The following is a 22132-nucleotide window of genomic DNA, read 5'->3' on the forward strand; positions in this document are numbered from 1 at the left end:
TTCATAGACACAACATAATAAAACAAACCACACAAACATAATTTTCCACTTCCAGTGCTTGGCTCCCTGTATCTCTGGGGAACAAAACTTCATTTTTTTACAGATTGCAAATTTCAGAGCACAACAATTCTGCCAAACACGTATTACTCATTATTCTGAAGCCTGCCTCCATATGTGGGCCCATGTGTTGTCAAATGGAAGCATAAGTATGCTGTAAAACGGGCAACTCATAAATATGGTGTAAAACAGTGAGCTCAGAAGTATTCTTTAAAACAGGCAACTGAGTATTAAAAATTATGAAAATTCAGAAGTATCTTGTAGAACAGGCAACTCAGAAGTATGCTGTTATGTTGGAAACTCATAGGTATGTGGTAATACAGTCAATGCATAAATATGTTGTAAAACAGGCAAGTTACCAATAGCATGGCTGTAGTTAGCACAATGAGCAATGAGCAGAATGTGACAAGGTCTGATGATCCTTGTTAATGGGCGATGGAGGGAGTGAGCATGTACAAAGAGATGATCGGGTAGAGAGACTGAGGTCGCATGAGTGGCTGTACACTGAATGTGCTTGCTCTCAGTACAGAGGGATTAACTGAGCAGCATTCCTTCACATGAAGAGAGAGGTGTAAATTAGTCAGTGATCTGTGTTGCCATGGCGTCAGAGTGAGTATACCAAAGCTAAATATACTGTAAAGATTGGCTAAAGAATTGTGTTTATGTGGAGAGCGTGATGGTCAGTGGAGCTGTCCAGATGGCCCTTGCAGATGGCTGAGAAACAGTTTGGTCTACTTTGGATCCAGTCAGGATCCCTCAATATGCTATTGATTGGTATTTCTTTTCTTGTGATTGCATTGAATGACCAGGTAGAATTAACTTGGAAAACAGTAACCTGATCCTGCATGTGTAAGGTCATTTTTTATATCCCTTTGCATGTTTCTACTAAGTTCTCTCTTAAGTGAATTTGATTTATTTGGTTCTACCATTGTGTGGTTCTTGTAGGTATTGTTGTTCTCAGTGTTGTAGTGTAAGAAGAGCTATCCCTCCAATGTGTTATGTAATGGGGAAGTATTTCCTTGATAATGGCTCTTGACACATACAGGTGACAAAATATGATTAGTAATACCACTTAGGCCTGATGTGTGACAATGACACTGGTGCTTCTTTATGATGTCACCAGCAGTATGCATGATGAACACATTTGTTGAAGCTACATTTTCATTGTTGGAAATACAATTGTTACTCCTACAGTCCACACATTAGATTGCAATGTGTATTATCCGTAATAATACATAATACATACATAATAATACAAAATGTGCCCTCGAGATGCTGTAACCATCAAAGCTGTTGCTGTTTTGTTTTAGAACTTTATTAAACATCAAAAGTAATTTGTACTTACATGCATTTAGGAACATGAAAAATAGAACGTGACCTTTATACAGCATGCAGTCTCCACTGTGTGCAGATGAATTTAGCATTAATCTCAGAGAGGAGTTCAGAGTGACGGAAGTGGAATGGAAAACAGAGCTTCTGAAACAATGGGTCTCCATGAAGTTTAAAGGATCAATTAAAGGGCTGGCAGACTGACATGCATAGGGCCTGCTTTGCATCGTGTCAGATGTGTGTTATTGTGTATAAACTGTGAAAACAGTATGTATTTAAGTGCCTCATGTGAATATATATTTACAGTCTTACTTATTTAGCTGCTGTATGGGTGCTGGACTGTACTGCGGTGAGCACTTTGGAAAATGCATTATCATTGTGCTTTCATGCAGCGCTGTTTGCATCCCCGTTATATTCCACTGCCATTGTGTAAGAGTGTGATGTAATAGCAATGTTCAAGTGCACAGAGCCAAGCGAAGGGTTGAGTGAGAGTTTTGTAGGGTCACTGCAGAGTGCTGTTTGTGTGACACAACATAGCACACTCATTACGAAAGGGGCACTGAACCAAGATTTATGCATGCACAGAGAGAAAGAGATAGAGAGATAGAGGAAGATACACATGGAAATCTATTTTAAATGTTGGTCATTTCATTCCCTTATTTTTTTCTACTAGTTATTGTAAAATGCATTTTCATTCACTGCTAATGCACCCAGTCATGGGGTTTTTCTTTAATTCGTAAATACATGTACAATCTAAGCTCTGGCAACAGCTGCAGTTTTTTTAAATGCAAACACATAGTCCTCATGGGACAAAACTACACATTGTCCTCGTGGGACAAAACCATGAGTTTGGCCAATGCGAGAGCTGGTCATTGCAATGTCCATGGTCAATGCAATTTCACTTTCTATGGACTGGTAGGGCAGCGGCAAACACCGAAAAGCTGTCTCCGTGTTACAAACTGAGGACAGATATCAGACTTCCCTGTTTGCTTTCACTGTGAAATTCCTTAACGTGGCATTCAGGCTCTTGTAAATCTCCAGGACAAAGGAAGACTGCCTTGCCCTTATTTTACCTGATTCTGAGCCAAAATGGTGGAGGATGTCAAAACTGAAAAAGCATGTAACATGTATGAGTGTGTGTTCTACAGGTGGGGTATTTCGTTGTGAGTTGTCTGATGTTGTGCTCCTTTGCTGATTCTTCTGGTGTGATCTGTGCTGACTAAAGAGCTAATTTTGTCTATGAGTGTGGGTGAGTGTGTGTGCACTCACTTGTGTGTAAGCTGGAGTTTGTGTAGTGTGTTTGTGCATTTTTTATCAAATGATTTGGGATGCGGAGCCCTGCATTCATTTTCCAGGAATTTGCTAGTCACACTCCAACAAAAACAAGCCAATGACTCAGTTCAATTTCAAACCACACACATACATGAGACTGTATAACTCTCCCACCATCCCTGTGGAAATGCTACGTACATTTGTTCCAATGCAGTTTTTGAATATTTGCATAATATCCTGCAGGATATTCTTCTTGATCATGCATTTTGTGGTTAATATGATGACCATTTTGAGGGTTGTACTATGAAGCTCACAGGGTGACGAACTGTCCTTCTGATAGAAAGTCTATTGCATGTTTTTTTTTATTGTATGTTGTTTATGAGTTTTCCTCTGTGTCAATTCTCCAGGAGTTTGCGGTGCTGACCAAAGAGCTGAACGTGTGCAGGGAACAGCTGCTGGAGAGAGAGGAGGAGATCGCTGAGCTGAAGGCGGAGAGGAATAACACACGGGTCAGTCTAGCGCTTTCACCCCGCTGTTCTTCTCCATCTTTCTCACTTCTCCTTTCCTCTTAAAGCACCTTTCAGACTGAAACAAGGCGAGGAGTCACAGTGATGGCCTCTTTCCATTCCTTTTTCCCCGTTTCGTTCTCTTGTGCTCATGCACTCTGAGCTGCTTCTTTTTACACTGATAACTCGTGTTATCTCTGCCATCTGATTCTCTTGTGCTCACCCTTCACTGTTCTGCCATTACCCCCCATTTTCGAATTCAGTTCCCATGTCTGCCTCTATCTGTCCCCATAGTTTAAAACCACACCCTGCTTTGTTTCAGCACTGCAGATGCCTGACAGCTGCCTCACTATATTCTTCTGTATGTCCAAGGATATTTAAAACAGGGGAATAGTCCAGAACACAATGTGTTTAAAATTTTCTGATGTCCATTGATTGGAAATGTTTAAATAATGGAAATAATTATGTTTAGAATTAAAAAAAAATGAACATGGATTACAGATTATTAGTCCTAAAAAGACAAAAAATATTTGGTACCTCTAAAAAGCTGTAACTGATGGATTGATATCACAAGACTAAACACAAAACCTTCATGTTAAGTGATGTTGCTTTAGCTCCTAAAGCAACATCGCTTAACATTGTGACATATGTTTTGTCTGCACAGTCTATGCATCCCCTGTCTCACCATCCTTTCCTACTTCATGCCCTGTCTCTCCCCCTGTGACAGGAAAATAGCTGCGCTTTTTGATTTTCCTCTCTATTAGATGCATCTTTTTGATCCTCTCACTTTTTTTCTCTACATTTTTCTTAGTTTCTTAGAGGATGAGACCCACTCCTTGCCCATCACTGTCTTTTAAGTCTATTTCTTCTTTCTTTCTCTGACTCTCCATCCCCTTCTTTAAGTTACTCTTAGATCAGAGATGTGTAATTGCGGTTTTGCAGGGTGGCTATGTCAGCTCCTTAGAAATTTAGCCTTGGATCTTAATTGCTTAATTGAAGCTAATGATAGGAACTAGAAGTCAACTCACCTGTTGTTGCAGAAGTAAATAAGATGCTGATTGAACTGTCTCTTCAGAGCTTACAGAACTCTAATCATCCATGACTGGGACGGTTGTCCCCTGTCTCAAAGGTCTGCCTGCGTGATCTCACTTCTCGCCTGCCTCTCTGTGTTCCTCAGCTGCTGCTGGAGCACCTGGAGTGCCTGGTGTCCCGCCACGAGCGCAGTCTGAGGATGACGGTGGTGAAGAGGCAGGCGCAGTCCCCTGCTGGGGTCTCCAGCGAGGTGGAGGTGCTCAAGGCCCTCAAGTCTCTCTTCGAACACCATAAGGCCCTTGATGAGAAGGTGAGCTGTGAGGGAGCAGGTGCCTTTTACACCACGTGCCTGCATTAAATCTTCTCTGCCTTACGGCCAGCTATACAGGACACATAAAGCTTCTGCGTTATTCTGTGCAAGTGTTATGTGGCTATAACAATGCATCGTATGGGTACTTCTCTTACATGAATACACAACACTGCTCAAATGTTCCATAGTTCATTAATAGCTCAAATGTCGCTCAGTTACATTGTTAGGTTTACTCAAGTATTTTATTGTTCATCTGGTGGAAGAACTGTCCATTATGTGGATGTAATCACTGAAATGATGAGCGCAGCTCTTCCACATTGGAAATATCTGTAACGTCCGAGTTAGTGAAAGAGAGAGTCAATACAAGAAAGAGAGGCAGTGATGTAAGGTGCATAGACAAAGTGGAAGAAGCTGTTCCTCAGGTATTCCCATAATTCAGCAAATGTGTCTCTTGTTCTTTTACCCTCTGTCCTCATTTCCACCCATCTTATCTTCTTTATCCCTCCCTCATGTTCCCCTTCTCTGGCTCCAGGTTCGAGAGAGACTGCGTGTGGCCCTTGAGAGGGTGTCTGTTTTAGAAGAGGAGCTGGAGTCTTCCTCACAGGAGGTAAGCCTCTGCCTGTCCAGTTCAACATATGTTTGACTGGTAAAATTTGTGCTTTGCTCCTCTGTGAGGAAAGTCTGTATTTTCCTTTTTTGTTAAATTTGGAATGCCCAATGTTTTTTCCCTATTTCTTCTCAAGTCGGACTGCTCAGTTGTGCCATAGATGCTGTCCCAACTCTGCAATCCCCACTGACCATCTGGGGGGCAAGGCAAACACATGCTGCTCCGAGACACATGGTGTCACCACTGCTTCTTTCCATATCACAGCTCCCATGCCAAGCTTGCGCAGATATGAATTGCAGGAGGACACCTCATGTGCAGGTTTATACAGGCAGATTGGGGCCACCTGAGCAACCAGCAGGGGTCGCTAGATAGCAACGGGACAGACAAACCCCTGGCTGACCTACCCACCCCTACATTCCTGGCAGAGCGATGCTAATTTGTTTACTGGTGACATGGCCAGGATCAAACTCAGACACCTCACACTTGATAGAGGTGGAGCCACTCAGTAACCTGTGTTTTTCTTAATGATAATTACAGTAACTAGCCATTTAGTTAATGCACTCTGTTATTCTCTCTGTCTTACAGGTACTCTCTTTACGGGACCAAATTAAAAGGCGACAACAAGGGCTGGATAATGGAAAGGAGGTGAGGTGATTTTGCCTAGTCTCTGTGCACGTGTGCGTGTGCATGTGTGCACACCTGTTTTTGCAAATGGCAAAGTGGAAGGTCCTCACAGACAGAACTACAGCTGTGTGTATACCACAGGCTCACACAATGTACAACACCTGTTTCCCCTCCTTCTTCATTAGGCCATTTCCTTCCCTCTCCTCGTTTTCCTATACATATTTCACTGCTGTCTTCTACCTCTGATATTTCTCTATATTTTACACTCTGTCACAGCGACTGCCCAACGGTCCCTCCTCTGTGCTAGATGATGGAGAGATTGACAGAGACAGACAGAGAGAAGGAGAGATCGAGCGACAGAGGGCAGAACTCTCTCAGCTGAGAGAGAGGCTGGCTCTCATGTGCCGACAGGTGAGAGAGGGGGGAGTGAGAGGTGAGAGGTGAGAGGGTTGGGATGGGGGGGAGGGGGAGACAGAGAAGCCATATTCGTAACACATACACTTTTGTGATTTCACAATCGAAACTGCATTATGCAGTAAGTCCAGCAGTGTGGCATTGTGGTAAAGAGCAGGGGTTATAACGTAAAGGTTGCTGGTTCAGTTTGCTGCTGGAATTGGTACCTTAGGTACCTTACCCCTGGGCAAGGTCCTTAACCTAGAATTGCCTCTGTAAATACCCAGGTCTATAAATGGATAACATGTCGAACTGTAATCCATGTAAGTCAATCTGCTAAATGACAGCAGCTTATAACAGTCAATATGGAGTTCAACCATACAAGCTGGTTTCTGAGATCTGTCCCTCTTGTGGACAATTCAGGGATCACAATCCTAGTGCAAAACCGTGCCGACAGGAAACAAATGATACATCATGTATTCACATACTGAACAAAACATGATAAATAATACACTTTATTTTCATGGAGCAGATAGTGTTGATACATTTGACTCATTTGTACCATTTCTTGTCCTGCTGTCTCACATCCTCTTCTGTCTCCTTCTTTCAGGTAGGAGAGATAGAGGAACAGCTTGCTGCTGCCAGGAGGGAGGTGACAAAGACTGAGGAGGCCAATCAGAAACTCCAGAGGGATGTTAAAGAGGTGGGTACCACCCATCTGCTCCTGGAACTGCAAAGAACAAGGCACTGTTCTGTCCCCTTCTACTGCTGCATAGTATGAGTTAAGATTATAATATCAGCTGTTAAAACTAGAAGTATAAGAAAACTTAGCAACTGTATCAACCACAGGTAAACATCTATCAGATGTTGGACGTTTACCTTATGCACATGCAAACCAAGTGTGTGGCAGCATGCCCTAGAATTTGCCCTGAAACTACAAAACAGGCTCATGCAAGCTACAGCTTGGAATGGAGGAAATTGTTTGTTGCTGAGGAGGATATCGTCAGTTGTCATGGAAAATGTTACCATCTCATCTAGAATGCAATTGATGGGCAGGAAGAGCGAGTCTGTACCTGTGTGTTTGGGTGTAGGTTCCTTCAGTTTGTTGTTTGTTGACAGAAAGTGCTGAAAGCTGTCTGGGACTTGTGCAATGCTTAAACGGGGGAGTTTCCAGTTGCAACTTTCTGGGAAACACTGTAAACAATGTGCTAATACGGGTCATTGAACCTACATGCATTTGCAACGAAGTCCAAATTAAACAGCTCACATGGATCAGAGGCCTTTGACATATGGCATTCAAATTTTAGCCAATCAGTGTCTCATGTATCATAGGTATGTAAAGTGTGAAATGACATTTCTTAAAAGTCTATTTCTGGCCCTCAAGCTGCTGTTGAACTTCAGTTTTCAACATGCAAGTACTAAAAGCTGTCAGCTCACCGAAGGCCACTCTCTTATTTTGTTGAAAAATGGGCCGGCCAGACCTTGTTCTGGGTATACTCTTCTTCATGTGAGTGGTCCCGTGTCATGCTGCTAGGTGACATGATAGTCGTACAGTCAATACTAAATGACAGGGACAGTAAACTGGTTTCTCAGCCTGCAGTTACAAATATCTTTGTGATTTTTAATTAAATCACATTGTATTAGGATAGATTCTAGGGATGATCTAAAAAAAATTAAATGAACAAATTGGTATTGTGTAAAGAGGAGCTGTGGATAGCAGCTGTTTCTTTTTTGATGGATTTACTGGATCTCAAATGTCCTCCTACAAGGAGAAGCATGGACGATAGTACTTCTTGCACAGACTGTGTTTGCTACAAAATTGGTTTGTCATTCCATCTATCCAGCTAGAATTTGTGTACTTCTGATTTAATCTGGTTTCACTAACTGCATTCTGCATTTGTAAATGGAGGCACTTCTGAATTCTGATAGCGTATGTGAAAAGCCTCTTACTCCTGTGTTTCTTATTCTGTTTACAAGCGTGCATTCTCCCATCATACACCCTGTGCATATTGGGTGTTTTTGGCTCTCTGTATCCAGGTCATTGGTGATACAGTCTTTTTGTGTCTGTTATACCATTGGAGGTGCCTGTTTATCTGTGCTGTACCTTATGGTGTATGTAGCCATTTATCTATTTATCATTGTACTGCTCTGTCTTTTTCTTTATATACCTGTCTTTTAAGATAATACCCAACTGTCAGCAGTATTTTTCTACAGTACAGGAACAGATGGGTTCATTTAGAGTTTACATTATGTCTTACAGAACATTCTCTCTTTCCCAGGCTCTTTGTCAAAGGGAAGATATGGAGGAGAGAATCACTACATTAGAGCGCAGGTAACCAGCTGTTTTACCTAGATCTGTTCTGAAACCTAGTCAGTTTCAGTTCAGCTACCCAATATGCAGTTCGTCCTTGTCCTTACTGCACACTACCATTACACTATGATCCCAAGCACTTTTCACTACCTGCTGTTTTAAGCCAGATCGCTAACTGACTATTACTCACACAAAGAGGTTTAATATTTCAGCTCATATCCCTCTGTCTGGGTTGAGTGAAACACATTTCATTCTGTGTGTCTCTGTGCATACATAATTTGCACGTCTTACCTGTGTTTATGGTGTGTAGGTACCTCAGTGCCCAGAGGGAGGCAACCTCTCTCCATGACATAAAAGACAAGCTGGAGAATGAATTGGCAAGCAAAGAGTCTCTCTACAGACAGGTAATAAAATACTGCTTACAGGATGCAGTAGAAACCATTAATTATTGTTAAGTGTATAGCAGGGCTCAGCGCTTACTTTGAAATGTGGTTGCCTGGCTGCGTAAGGAATCATCAGTTTTTGGTTTCCCAAATGGAGAATATGGTTGCCATATTTTTACGCTATATATTTTGTACTCAAATCACAGTGCTCATGTATTGATTGGCAGCAGTACTATAAGTTACAAACTTGCTAGATTAAGCATTTATGACAAGAATGGGATTCATATGATCTTATGGATGCTGCAATTTTTTTGGATGAGAATACATATTGTTGGGGTTTAAGGAGGGCAGGAGGAGATGATATTTTAATGCTCGATTTTCTGCAATATTTTGCCACCATTACAATGCAATGGGGAGGGAAGTCATTTTATTTAAAGAGAAAAAATAACTTAGAATTGATTGTGTTTTTTATATTTTGGTCACCAAGATGGGCACCTGGAAAACATGATATGGTTGCCAAAACCTCTTGATCTGTGAAAATTGGTTGCCTCAGGCAATTGGTTTAATGTCGAGCTGTGGCATGTGGGTAAGCATTAAGGGTGCAGGGAATTAGTGCAGTTTACATCTTGGGAAATCTTGGGACAGACACAACTGTGTTGTTTTCAGCTTGCTTGCATCCCTTGTAGTGCGAGAGTAGTGTGGCAGAGTAGTTAACAGGTGGATAGTGTTGATTATGTTGATCTTGGGAAGAGGAGGTTTGTGTCTCCAATCACCAGTCATCAGTCATCAGTACCATGTCTTCCTCGCTCATTCCTCTCTTCCTCCTGTTCACAACCAGAGCGAGGAGAAGAACAGGCAGCTGCAGGAGCGACTAGACGATGCCAAGCAGAAGCTGCAGCAGACCCTGCAGAGGGCCGAGACCCTGCCGGAGATCGAGGCCCAGCTCGCTCAGAGAGTGGCTGCACTCAACAAGGTCTGTCTGTCTGTCTCTCTCTGGGCATCTTCCTCTACAATCAATGTAAATGTCGCATATCTCTGAGGACAGTCTGTGTGTTACTGGCTTATTTTCACCTACTCTTTGCCCCCTCCCAACCCCCTTCCTGTGTTCTGTCACTCAGGCGGAAGAACGCCATGGCAACTTTGAAGAGCGATTGCGACAGATGGAGGCACAACTGGAGGAGAAGAATCAGGAGTTACAGAGGGTGACTGTCTCTCTCACCATCTCTGGCTATTTATAGTGCCTTTCTTTTCTACGCCACCTATTTGTCGATCCACATTTGCATCCAAGGACTCTCTCCTCGCCATTTCTCGCCATTTTCAGTCAAGCAGAGCTGATGTCCTGTTCTAACCCTGCCCCCTCTCTCTGCCTCACCCCCTCTCTCATTTTTTTCCCTCTCAGGCAAGGCAGAGAGAGCGGATGAATGATGAACACAACAAGCGTCTCTCAGACACTGTGGACAAGCTCCTCTCAGAATCCAATGAGAGATTACAGCTCCACCTGAAAGAGAGAATGGCAGCTCTTGAGGAGAAGGTATTCCACTTACAAACTCCATACCTTAGTCTGCATGAACTGAGGGGAGAATGATAATTTACCTCTACAGGAAAGCTTTCTTCATTGTGCATCTTACAAAGTGCAAGAACAAAGTTCACATAATAAAGTGGCATGAAAAGTTGTACAAACAGCACACTAACTAACCATATTTTAACATCCATCAGTGCCAAATACTTCTGAGATTGCAAGTGTATACTAGGTCCAAAGTGTAAGTGCAACAGAATATACAGAAACCTACCACATACCCTGTAGTAAAACTACCAAATACAAAATTATGCATTAGGGGAATAAGAGATCACGCTTAGTTACAGCCTGAAGAGGTGGGTCTTCAGTGTGCGATGGAAAGTGGCCATCGGCACCGCTGTTCTGACCGCTACAGGAAGCGCGTCAGAACAGTGGAGTTGCTGACCGTCTTCCAATAGTAATTTGTATTATTGGCAGCACAGTGTCTTTCATCATTTCAAGATAAGTCTTGTCCCACGCTCCATTTAGCCCATTGATTTTATTGGCTCTCTCGCTATGCATATTGTAGATATCTGCTAAATACATTTTTAAAAAGAAAGCTACAGATTTGTAATACTGCATAAATGATTAGGATTGAAGTAATAACAGTGTAATCTTAAATACAGGGGTCACATGGATTTTGAAGCATCTTTATATGTCTGGAGGGGGGTCATGAAATTGATAAAAGGATTACAAGAAAAGCTGTTGAAAGAAATTTAAATGGACAAAACCATGTCCTCTTTTTTTTAAACCATTTAGACATTTACTATTTCAATTTGCCTCTTCTTGTCCTTCATTAACACTTCACAAATTTAAAGTATGCCCATGGCATCTTTGCTTTTAAAATCATTTTAATAATCATTGACCAACTAAAAATGGTTGCTAAAATCTTTCAATGGTAATTACGTAAATTCTGTTTCTCATGTTTAAGAAGGTGAGGTAGAGGGAGGGCTTTAGTTTGCAGACTGTTTAAACACAGTTGGTCTCACTGCTGGTCTTGAATCTAGAATTGGATGTGTGTAGCTGCAAGGTTTACTTCATTTGCATATGGTTTAGCTTTCTAAAAACATAAATGAAGAAAAGAAATACTAGATATCTGTAATGCTGTACCATAAATATAAATTAATGCATTTCTGCATGCTAGCTGTATAAGGGTTTTTGCATGTAATAACTTGCTAGGAGACCTGAAGGAATATCTGATAAAGAAGCTGCACTTCTGCCAATTTACTGCAGCTGAACATGTGTTTGTGTGTCAGACACAATTGATACCATCTGTGTGCCAATGGGCGGCCGTTTCTGCATTTACTCTGTAATTGTGAAAATCCTCTGGAACATCATGTGCTATTAACTGGTTAGCACCATTTAAAATAACATTTTTGTTCTGGCACGTTGGAAATTGATTTCCAAAAGTGTTCTTGTACATTCCCTAAACTTGTACCATACCCTCTCGGAAAACCACCTTATTTTGCTGTATATGTTTTCACTGAAAAATAATGCTTAGGTAGTCCTATAAATATGCATTATGTTTTTTGTACCAAGTCAGTACTCTCATTTAATCAGCTGCACAGGTGCCCTTCTTCCTTTTAAGCAACCTAGCATTACTTATACACATTTGTACAAATTACATGAAGCATACTGCACTTCTGTCTCTTGCCACCAGAATGCCCTTTCAGAGGAACTGGCAAATATGAAGAAGATACAAGATGATCTCCTAGCAAACAAGGTACCTTTCTTTTCGCATTTGGACATTGAGGTGTGGATTGATTTGTGTACTCTTTTATGTGTTAGTGTATCAACACTCTTATCTCTCTCACTCCCCCTTCGTTTCTGCCTCAGGACCAGCTGATAGCTGAGCTAGAGAGGATTCAGCTGGAGCTGGATCAGCTGAGAGGGCGGCCTGGCTCCTCGTACTCCAGGTTAGCCACATTGGCGATTGACGGGTATCTATGATTTGAAAAACCATTAGCAAACACTTTATTCCGTAGGCAGCAATGATATGCAGAAGCCATTTTAAGTTGCTATGCAATGTTTATAGCATGCTGTGCTGAATTCCACTCCTCCAGTTGGGTAACCGATGTGGGCTCGAACCCCCCTCTCTTTCTCCCTCTCTCAGGTCTCTCCCAGGAAGTGCATTAGAGCTGAGATACTCCCAAGGGGGCGGGTCCCTCCCAGCCGGCTCCACCACACACATGGAACACTATGGCAACGCAGCTTCAGGGGGGGTTGTCAGGAGGGCTCACCGCGGGCGATGGGGCCCTGCCAGGGAGGATAGCAGCAAGGTGAGGTGGCCAGTTCATGACCATGCTCACAATGACACAGTACCCAACAAATGCCTGGATAGCTGAATAACAGAGCTGTCCATACTCACTTTCTCCCCCTCTCCTCTTCACTCCAGTATGGGGAGTGGGACAGCAGCACCCTGTTGGGCTCCGGGTTTGAGGGAGGAGTGGAGGGGGGTTGCTCCGACGACGAGGAGGACAGAGAAACACTCTTTGGCTCGGAACTGCTCTCCCCCAGTGGACAGACAGACGTGCAGACCCTGGCCATCATGCTACAGGAACAGCTGGAGGCCATCAACAAGGAGATTAAGTTAGTGCTTCTGAGGCCGTCTCATTGCACAGTAGCTGGGCTGTGTCACAGGCAGAGAGTGAGAGCGAAGTCACCCCCTCTGTTGATTTGCTATTGGATTGTCTGGCCTGCTTTGCCTCAGTGTAATTTGTAATTCAACAAACAGTTTTGTGGTTTTCCATTACAGCGGGCTGGTTGGAGTTTTGGGAGAAGTAGCAGTTGTTTATGTGCTCTCAAGTCAAAGAATTATGACTTTAGTACAGGTGTTGGATGACATTGTTAGGTCAATAGGTCAGTCAGTCACGTCATGCTATTTGCTCCATCTGGTGCAAATGTGATGGGCAATGTGGGTGTTCAGTGGGTGCTGTTTGGTGTTCGACTGTGTGTGAGGATGAGGTTTATGTGACACATATAGAATAGGAAGGCTTTAAGATATGACAGTTTTGGGTGTGATTTGGGTTACATATTTCATTTATGGGCAGAATGGTGTCACTGGAAAGAGAGAGTAGTGTTATATCATCTGACTCTAGCTCCTAGGATAATTTTTTCCTCCACTGTCCCTCTCTCTCAGACTGATCCAGGAAGAGAAGGAAAGCACAGAGCTGAGGGCGGAAGAGATTGAGAGTCGGGTCAGCAGTGTTGCCCTGGATGGCCCCCCGCTCCCCCCATCCTCTCTGGGCGGAGGAAGGGATGGGACCGGAAGGGGCTTCATCCCCCCATCTCTCACCTCGTCCACCCTGGCATCCCCCTCACCCCCTAGCTCTGGACATTCCACTCCTCGCCTTCCCCACTCCCCCGCCCGGGAGACCGACAGACCGGTACGCTGTCATTCTGGCTCTGTGTGGGTGTGTATTTGTGCGTGCTTCCATAGAGAGCCTGTGTCTGTGAATTTGAGCCCTTTTCCTGGAATGACCTCACATTGCTATGTTCATGCTCACTGTAACTCTGAGAGTTGTGGGATTTATTTAAGGCCTGGTCAGTTCCTTGAGGCTAGCAGTGAGTTGGCTTTTAATGTTTCTTCAGATCACTGACTGAAGCCCTGATGTGGGCTGGAAGTCACATGGCCTCTGGTTCCTGGTGTAAATTAGTCTCTTGAATATGTCAACTTAAACAGAAAGATCATGGGCCTCGAGGACAGGAATTGCCTACTCCTGATATTTTTGTTTCTAACAAGCCACTTGGGTAATTAAGGGAACTGTAGTTCCTTAGATCTTGGAGTTGCTCTGAACAGAAATACCCAAGGCACTGACATAACTAAAACGAAATGTCTCTCTCCAGAACAATAAGGAGGATGACAGGTCCTTGGCCCTGCTGGACTCCACCCCTCCTCCCACTCCTCGTGCACTACGATTGGACAGAATGACTCACACGCACCCAGGGGCGGGGCTTGATGACCATCGCGAATTCCGTAGGTCCGTTAGTCAGCAGGCAGTTTTTCTCTATCTGTGTCACTCCGTCTTGCTCTTTTCCTGAATTCTTTTTCCACTCTTGTGCAATACAGTACTTGCAAAGATGCAAGAAACATTCACACTCATTCATCATTCATGGCAGTCCGGTATATTGTCCAGTCTTTTAGTTGTACTCTATCGACACCCTCCTCTCTCTTTGGTCTGTCAGTCTCTCAGCGGATGGCAGCAGTTCCAACAGCAGTCAGGACTCTCTCCACAAGTCCAGTAAGAAGAAAAGCATCAAGTCTTCCATCGGCCGGCTCTTTGGAAAGAAGGAGAAAGGAAGGATGGGTCAACCTGGAAGAGAATCTGCCTCACTGGGTGAGAAGGAAGAGAAAGAGACACACATTCATTACATCTACATTATTCAAGTCAAAAATTTTAAATGGAAGCATTTTAAATGCAAGCGCCTTTCAGGGTTGCATAGTTCACAGGGTTTCTATGGTAGAGTCTGGGATTTTTAGAACTAGGAAGGTGTTATCACAGAGTGCTTGAAAAATAAGAACAAAAGAAAGTCCAGACCAGAGTTAAAATGGCTGTCCTATACAGGATTGATAGTTCAGAAAGACTTTTTTGTAGTTCTGTCAGTCCTGACCTACTTTGTCCCCCTCAGCCTCTACCCCCTCTGATGACCTGGGTTCTGCAGACCCTCTGGGCCTGACCAAGTTGGCAGGAACTGTGGACAAGGATCGCCGTAGCAAGAAGAAGTTAGAAAATCTCTTTTTCATCTGTGGCTTACTTTTAAAGTTTATAAGACTGCTGAATTGTGGGAATATAAAGGACTCTTACAGTATGTACTTAATAGTGGACTCTCTGTCTCTTAAATAGGCATGAGCTTCTGGAGGAGGCTTGTCGTCAGGGGCTTCCCTTTGCCTCTTGGGATGGCCCCACCGTTGTCTCCTGGCTAGAGGTACAGATTCTTGCTGTTTCCCTGTCATCGTCTTTCCCAGTCAGTACAGATATGTAGGAAAAGGAGTGATGTCACACTGAAAGAGCCTTTCATTGTAATGTGCTGCATCCCTCTGCCAGTTACCCTGGATTAGATTCTCGCCTCTCAGTCTCTCTTTCCACTCTCTCCTCCATCTTTGTCATGGTTCTCTCCCTTCTCTTCTCACTCATCCTCCAACGCCCTCTTTTGCCCCGTGTCTCCCTTAGCTGTGGGTGGGGATGCCGGCATGGTACGTGGCGGCGTGCCGTGCCAACGTGAAGAGCGGTGCCATCATGGCAAACCTGTCGGACACGGAGATCCAGAGGGAGATTGGCATCAGCAACCCCCTGCACCGGCTCAAGCTGCGGCTCGCCATCCAGGAGATGGTGTCTCTCACCAGCCCCTCCGCCCCCGCCAGCACGCGCTCCGTCAGTATACACGCAGGCATTCTCTATATTTTTGGTCCAGATCAATATTTTCTGCTACAGGCCCCATCAGACTACCATGTCTATCTGTTGAAGAGCTTGCACAGCATTAATAACCCACATAATGCATAGCTCTGGGCTCTGAGCTCATTGTGATGTATGCAGAGATAGATAACTCAGTGTATTAAAACAATCATTCTCATTTTTATTAATGAATTTTATTTTCATTGACCTTAATGTTACACTTATTCTACTATTCAGAAAGTATGAATGATCCGTCTAATGGTGACTTAATTAGTGCCTTGCTCATTTTGATTCCTTCTGAAACCCCTGAAATATGTTTTTTTTTGTTTCTGTGTTTTTTCCAACATTTGATCACAGTCCACCAGTAATGTGTGGATGACACATGCAGAAATGGAGTCACTGACCGCTGCCACAAAACCTGTGAGTCTCTCTGCCTTTCTCACTTACTGCAGTACGTTAGAAGGACTGGGCTATGGTCGTGCTTTCTCTCCTTGCACACTGTATACTGGCAGATGCTAAATAGACTGCAGCTCTAGCTCCAGTGTTCTGATTCAGTTCTGGCAAAGATGGATCATTACAATACATGTTACTGTATTCCTGGTCTGGCTGTCCTGGCAATCAGACTGTGAGTCTGGCAAGGGAATGAAGCTCACCTTTCCAGCAGTGTTTGTAAAGGTTTGATGCTCGTAAATAATTTCCAATTAAAGTCAGGGAAAAGAGCAAGTTGCTGCATAAAATAATGCTATTTAGTAATTCAGACAAAGGTGTGGCACAATGTTGAAGAAATCTATGATGTAGCCATATTGTTAAAGTTTTGACTCCCTGGTAGGACACAGCCGGAGTGCCCTTTAGCAAATTACCATAATGAGTGTAGGGTAAGAAAATTAACAAAATCACTCACAGCAAGAGCTAGCCTTGGGCATGTGAATATTGCCATAATGTAGTCTTGCAATTGTTTTGTGGAAAACCCCTTGCTTCTATGCAAAAGTCTCACTCAACAATGTGTGATTTGTCAGGGCAATATATTTTGCAGTAGATATAATTAAATTTATTTCTTTAAAAAAGTGTGTGCAGTCTCACAATGGCTTCAGTGTTACTAATAAGCTGAAGTATGACCTTTCTATAGCCTTGCTGTTTGTTCATTGGAATCAGTTCACAGGTCCTGTGCACAACTGTTGGTCTTTATATAATTTTGTTGAGCTAACAGTACAATGAGATGGCAAGATGGACACATTACATTACATTACATTATTGCCATTTAGCAGACGGCAGAAGAGCGACTTACATCAGTTACAATGTTATCCATTTAGACACATCAATGTTAAATAAAGATTAGTGGATCAGCACAGCCCCTGCTTAAAACTACACTCCATGTAAATGAGTTTATATCATTGACTCACACAAAGGAGATAAAAGAAAACTCCCATACACAGACATAGACAGACCTTATTGTAGACTCCACATGTAGAAAGTCTGACATCCTGCATTATAATTACTATTTCTCTCTTGTGTCTGTCTGTCTGTCTGTCTGTCTAATTAGGCCTTAGGCTTGAACTTCTCCGAGGTCCCTCAATATCTGCTTAAGTGTAAATTTTACCAACTAATTTCCGTTTACTAACAAATTATTCCTCCCTCTGTATCCTCTCTTCCATTCTGCCCTCCCTACCTTCTGCCTTTCCTCAATCAAATTCCTCTCAACCATCCCATATAACTGCCTTCCCTTCTCCACCTTTCACCCCCCCCTCCCTACCCACCCAATGCTTTTCCTTCCTGCCTCCAAGGAGCTGAAAGAGATTAGCTGGGATCAGGTGAGTAACTGTTTTTACCTTAAAATAAAAAGAATGAGCACACATATATGAGCTAAGCATGAGGAAACAAACATACATACACACGCTCTTTTAGGTACGTAGAACTGCACAAATACAAGCAAACAAAGAAGACAGTCTCTCCCTTTTCCTGAACCTCTGCCCTTTCTCATCATCTCTTTATCCTTATCCCTCAATCCTCATTCAATCCTCCATCCGTTCTCTCTGTCTTTTCATCTTGCCTTTTACTGTCCGCTTGCTTTTGTTACTCTACCCAAAACCCATGCTTTTCTCTTCACTTTTACTTTGCTTTCATTTTTGTCCTCAATCTATTCCCCCTTCTCTCCCTGTGTATGTATTCACCACTCGTGGCGACACCCCTCTCCAGATCTTGGCCTATGGGGACATGAACCATGAGTGGGTGGGGAATGAGTGGCTGCCCAGCCTGGGTCTGCCGCAGTACCGCAGCTACTTCATGGAGTCCCTGGTGGATGCCCGCATGCTGGACCACCTGACTAAGAAAGAGCTGAGGGGCCAGCTCAAGATGGTGGACAGCTTCCATAGGTAAGACATGTCTAGATGAGTCACACAGCTGGTTGCTGATGATAGGCTTCACTTAGCATGAATATAGTGCTAAGCAAATTTACCTTTGTTTCTTGCTGGTTGTCATTACTATTTACACTTGATGTTAATGTACTATATATCTTGTTCACTTTACAACAATGTCCCATTGATGAATTGCATGAATCGAAAAAGTTTCTCCTTTTCTTACTGCCTCTTTCTCTCTTCCTCTCCCTTGCTCTCTTTCTCAGGGTCAGTCTGCATTATGGTATCATGTGTCTGAAACGCTTAAATTATGACAGGAAGGAGCTGGAGAGAAGGAGAGATGACAGTCAGCATCAGAACAAAGGTGATCTTACCCTCTCCTCCCTCCACTATGCAAACCCACTGTTTAAGTGTATAACAAGACTGCATGAGGTGACACAACAGTTGGAATGCTTGTCTGTTCTATAGATTCTGTTTGATTATTAGAGATTTACTGAGCTGTAGTCAAATTAATTAAAGCATTATAATGCCCCAGTTGTGATGCTTTTCCAGCACCCACTCTCCTAACCACCTGATCTAATGATAACATGTGAACCAGCAAAGTCTAATGGTCTTTTGGCCATCCCTCTCCCATGTCCAGACGTGATGGTGTGGTCGAATGAGCGTGTGATGTGCTGGGTGCAGACAGTGGGGCTGAAGGAGTTTGCGGATAACCTGACGGAGAGCGGGGTTCACGGGGCGCTGCTGGCGCTCGACGACACCTTCGACTACACCGACCTCGCCCTGCTGCTGCAGATTCCCAACCAGAACACACAGGTGGCCCACTTGTCGAGACCTTTAATCACAACACTTACCCAGTTACCCAGTCCCACAGAGCAGCACTGCCCTGCAGACACGGGCTGACTTTATTTAGCTCATATTACCGAGCCATGTTACCTTTGAAAAATTTTGCCGTCTCTTCTTCCTCCCCCTCACTCCAGGCCAGGCAGCTCTTAGAGAAGGAGTACAACGCTCTCATTGCCATGGGAACAGAGAGGAGGCCAGATGAGGTAAAGCCAAAGTAAAGCAGTAATAATAAAACTAAGACCAGTAATAGTGTGATCTCAACAGGGGCCCTTATCTCAGTCACTGATCTTTGACCTCCTCCCATGCCCCTCAGGACGGCACAAAGACCTTCACTCGCTCACCCTCATGGAGGAAGATGTTCAGAGAGAAGGACCTGCGGGGGGTCACCTCTGACTCCTCTGAAACATTGCCTCCAAATTTCCGTGCCTCGGCCATCTCCACACCCTCGGTGACCTTGAGGAAAGTGCAGAGCGAAGGTGAGGAGATTTCACTTGCAGAGCTCCTTTCCCACCTCCTCCTTTCTCTCACTTATTCTCTCGGTGGAGTTGCAATGCTGTGAGAACTCAGTGGTTCTTTTTCTTTTTCGTGGTTTGCTCAATATTCAGCCTCTTTCTACAAAAGCCCAAGAATGTGCTGTACAGTTACCATAGAATGCTCAATATTGTGCTTGTTAGTGCCTCTTTTTATTTTAATCATACCACAGTCTGCAGTGGCATGCTGCAGTGTAAAGTATTATAGATTGCATTCTTACACTGTGACGCTGTAACAAGTATCACAGCACATCCTCCTGTGACCCAGAAAAAAGAAAAGTTTTAACAAAAGTTTACATGATCTAATAACCCTGTTTAGGGTTTATAAAACATATTACAAAGAAAATAATTCAAAACATATTTTCCTTTGTATTTTATTGTATGTGCACTGTAGTGGACATTAGGATTGGGTTAATCTGAAATGTGCTAAATTCAACAACTGAATTTGCACTTTGGCTTGTAGGAGCATATTCTTCATCATCACTGCTCTTTCTTCAGAAGCGATCTCATTTTCCAAAGCAGGTCCTTCATCCTCTCTTCTTTTGGGCCATAAAGATCATTGAAGTCACTTGAGTCAACTTCAGATCTTCAAAATATGATCCATTGTCCAGTTGTCACGGACTTAGATATTATTGGCACTATTGGCATTATTGGAGGCCCAGTTCATTTTTATTCTTGGGTATCCAAGGCATGCCATGTACACTGAGAGCCCCAAGTTGTTGATCTCCTCTGGTGTTGTATTCAGAATAGATCCTGACACCCGAAGCTCACACTGATAAGTGAAGGTGGACATATCCTCAAAAACTGTCTTAACAATGTATCAAAAACATTTGCATGGACTGTAGTCTTGACAGTTTGTGGCTGTATCATTATGGACACCTCTACACACAGCCATGAATCCTAACAGATAGACAAAGATATACAGAAAATAATTCTGTTCTATTAAAATGTTACCAAATATTATTTAAACCAATTGTCATACTCTTATCAGCCTGATCACAATTACTACATGAGTCAAACTATTATGAGATACATAAGAAGTCGAAACAAACATTAAAATTGGACTTCTTATAGATGTCATTTTCGTAAACGGAAATCTTTTTAGGTTAAGTAATGCTGAATTTAACCTAACCTAACTCTAACCCTAACCCTAAACCCCTGAACATCCTACATGTCACTTTTGGCCCATATTGGATGGTGGGGGGCCATTTCATCTCGCACTGTGTGTTGCTCTTTCTCAGCTGACACTTCCTCCTCTGCCTCACTCACTGCCTCTGGATCTTCATCATCTGACAGATCTATGTCTGAGTTTCCATCAGTGTTTCTGTTTAAAATTCTCTCCGCCTTGAGTCAGTGAGTTGTCTCTTACAGTGTCATGTAAAAGTTGGTGAAAAAATAGATAGCAGATCCCAATGTATGATACAGAGGATGTTTATATACAAGCTTATTTCATGTCAAAAATGATTGCACTACTCTGAAAAGTTTCCAAACTGTTCCTGAGATATTTACTTACTAGAAGCAATCTGTATAGTAAACTCACAAAAATGATAATTACACAATTATACACTTAACTTTCTGTAAAATGTACAAGTTGTGATGGCAGCCATTTAGTAGAACAAGAAAGAAAACGTTTCAGGGTAACACCCCTACACATGTGATGTTATTGAAAAGCCCAGAATGTCCTCTCAAAGGAACAACAGGAATGAACACAGTGGAATATATGGCCTTTGAGATACGGCCCCTAAACAAATTTCTACTGGAGGGGACATAAATGAATTGCTGGGTCTCAGAAGGGTATACCACTTAGCCCCCTCCTCCCTGTGTCCCCCCCCCTTTCAATTTAATTCAATTGGCTGGATTGGCCCGACAAGTGTTAACTTATATGGCTAAATCATATGACTATAACACTGCAACGGAGCAAGCGTGGGGGCAGAGGGTGCGGCTGCCCCGGGCCCACGGCTCTTACAGTTACAAAGGGGCCCACCTTGGGCCCAATCTGCCTGACTGATCATGCATTTTTGTTGTTTAGTTGAATATTTTGAATAAAGTTTGTTTGTGTGTCTTGATTGCGGCAAATTGAATGGGCAGAGACAGAATAGAGTTACAGAAAATTTTATTCGCTGTCCAGTATCTTTGTGTAACTGTACAAATAGAAAAATTATGCCCTCTGTGCGAGTCCCAAAGTATAGGAACTAGGTGATCGTCGGCTGTCTTGTTTTATTTCCTATCGTTGTCACTGCTGACGGAGATGCGCTATTTAGCTATTTTGAATGAGCAGAGACTCAATAGCACATCTCATTGTAATCCACATTTCTCTCCGTTCCGCCCTTCCGTCCCCGTAGGTTTCCCATATAATAGACCGTATAAGGGGCCACTACAGCCAGGTCCTCGCCCCTTCTGCAATGAGCCATTCGCTCTGCCCCTGCTATAACAGATAACAAATGGAATCATAATGATAAAACCATCTATACTACTATTATCGTGGACCGTGTATTTTGTTTTCGTATCACTCAGAATCAATAAAGTTGTGGCATACAATGGCACATATTCTCTCTTCTGACCCAGGATGGAAAGCATCCTGTCTGTCTCTCAGAAGTTCTCGAATTCAGGGCAGATTTCTTTTATTTTGTGGA

At 43.1% G+C, this 22132-nt stretch overlaps 1 protein-coding gene across 5 annotated transcripts in view; it reads left to right on the top strand.

Moving 5' to 3' along the window:
- LOC118774016 (liprin-alpha-3-like) overlaps positions 1-22132 on the top strand; it is a 30948-nt gene that overhangs the window by 7377 nt on the left and 1439 nt on the right. For 2 of the 5 annotated variants that reach the window (XM_036523103.1, XM_036523112.1), the window contains 28 exons: positions 3066-3167; positions 4342-4506; positions 5039-5113; positions 5699-5758; positions 6014-6148; positions 6741-6833; positions 8410-8462; positions 8752-8845; positions 9663-9797; positions 9943-10026; positions 10224-10355; positions 12040-12102; positions 12216-12319; positions 12493-12658; positions 12775-12968; positions 13519-13765; positions 14226-14359; positions 14565-14716; positions 15009-15102; positions 15224-15305; positions 15551-15751; positions 16130-16192; positions 17554-17580; positions 17966-18141; positions 18390-18487; positions 18764-18939; positions 19104-19172; positions 19283-19710. In XM_036523103.1, coding sequence (XP_036378996.1) covers positions 3066-3167; positions 4342-4506; positions 5039-5113; positions 5699-5758; positions 6014-6148; positions 6741-6833; positions 8410-8462; positions 8752-8845; positions 9663-9797; positions 9943-10026; positions 10224-10355; positions 12040-12102; positions 12216-12319; positions 12493-12658; positions 12775-12968; positions 13519-13765; positions 14226-14359; positions 14565-14716; positions 15009-15102; positions 15224-15305; positions 15551-15751; positions 16130-16192; positions 17554-17580; positions 17966-18141; positions 18390-18487; positions 18764-18939; positions 19104-19172; positions 19283-19528 — 3420 coding nt within the window. In that variant the 3' untranslated portion in view covers positions 19529-19710. Of the gene's footprint in view, positions 1-3065; positions 3168-4341; positions 4507-5038; positions 5114-5698; positions 5759-6013; positions 6149-6740; positions 6834-8409; positions 8463-8751; positions 8846-9662; positions 9798-9942; positions 10027-10223; positions 10356-12039; positions 12103-12215; positions 12320-12492; positions 12659-12774; positions 12969-13518; positions 13766-14225; positions 14360-14564; positions 14717-15008; positions 15103-15223; positions 15306-15550; positions 15752-16129; positions 16193-17553; positions 17581-17965; positions 18142-18389; positions 18488-18763; positions 18940-19103; positions 19173-19282; positions 19711-22132 lie in introns of those variants that run through there. The other 3 variants (XM_036523131.1, XM_036523139.1, XM_036523120.1) reach the window with 3 other exon arrangements.

Source organism: Megalops cyprinoides, chromosome 1 (assembly GCF_013368585.1).
Source record: "Megalops cyprinoides isolate fMegCyp1 chromosome 1, fMegCyp1.pri, whole genome shotgun sequence".
NCBI classification, from domain to species: domain Eukaryota; kingdom Metazoa; phylum Chordata; class Actinopteri; order Elopiformes; family Megalopidae; genus Megalops; species Megalops cyprinoides.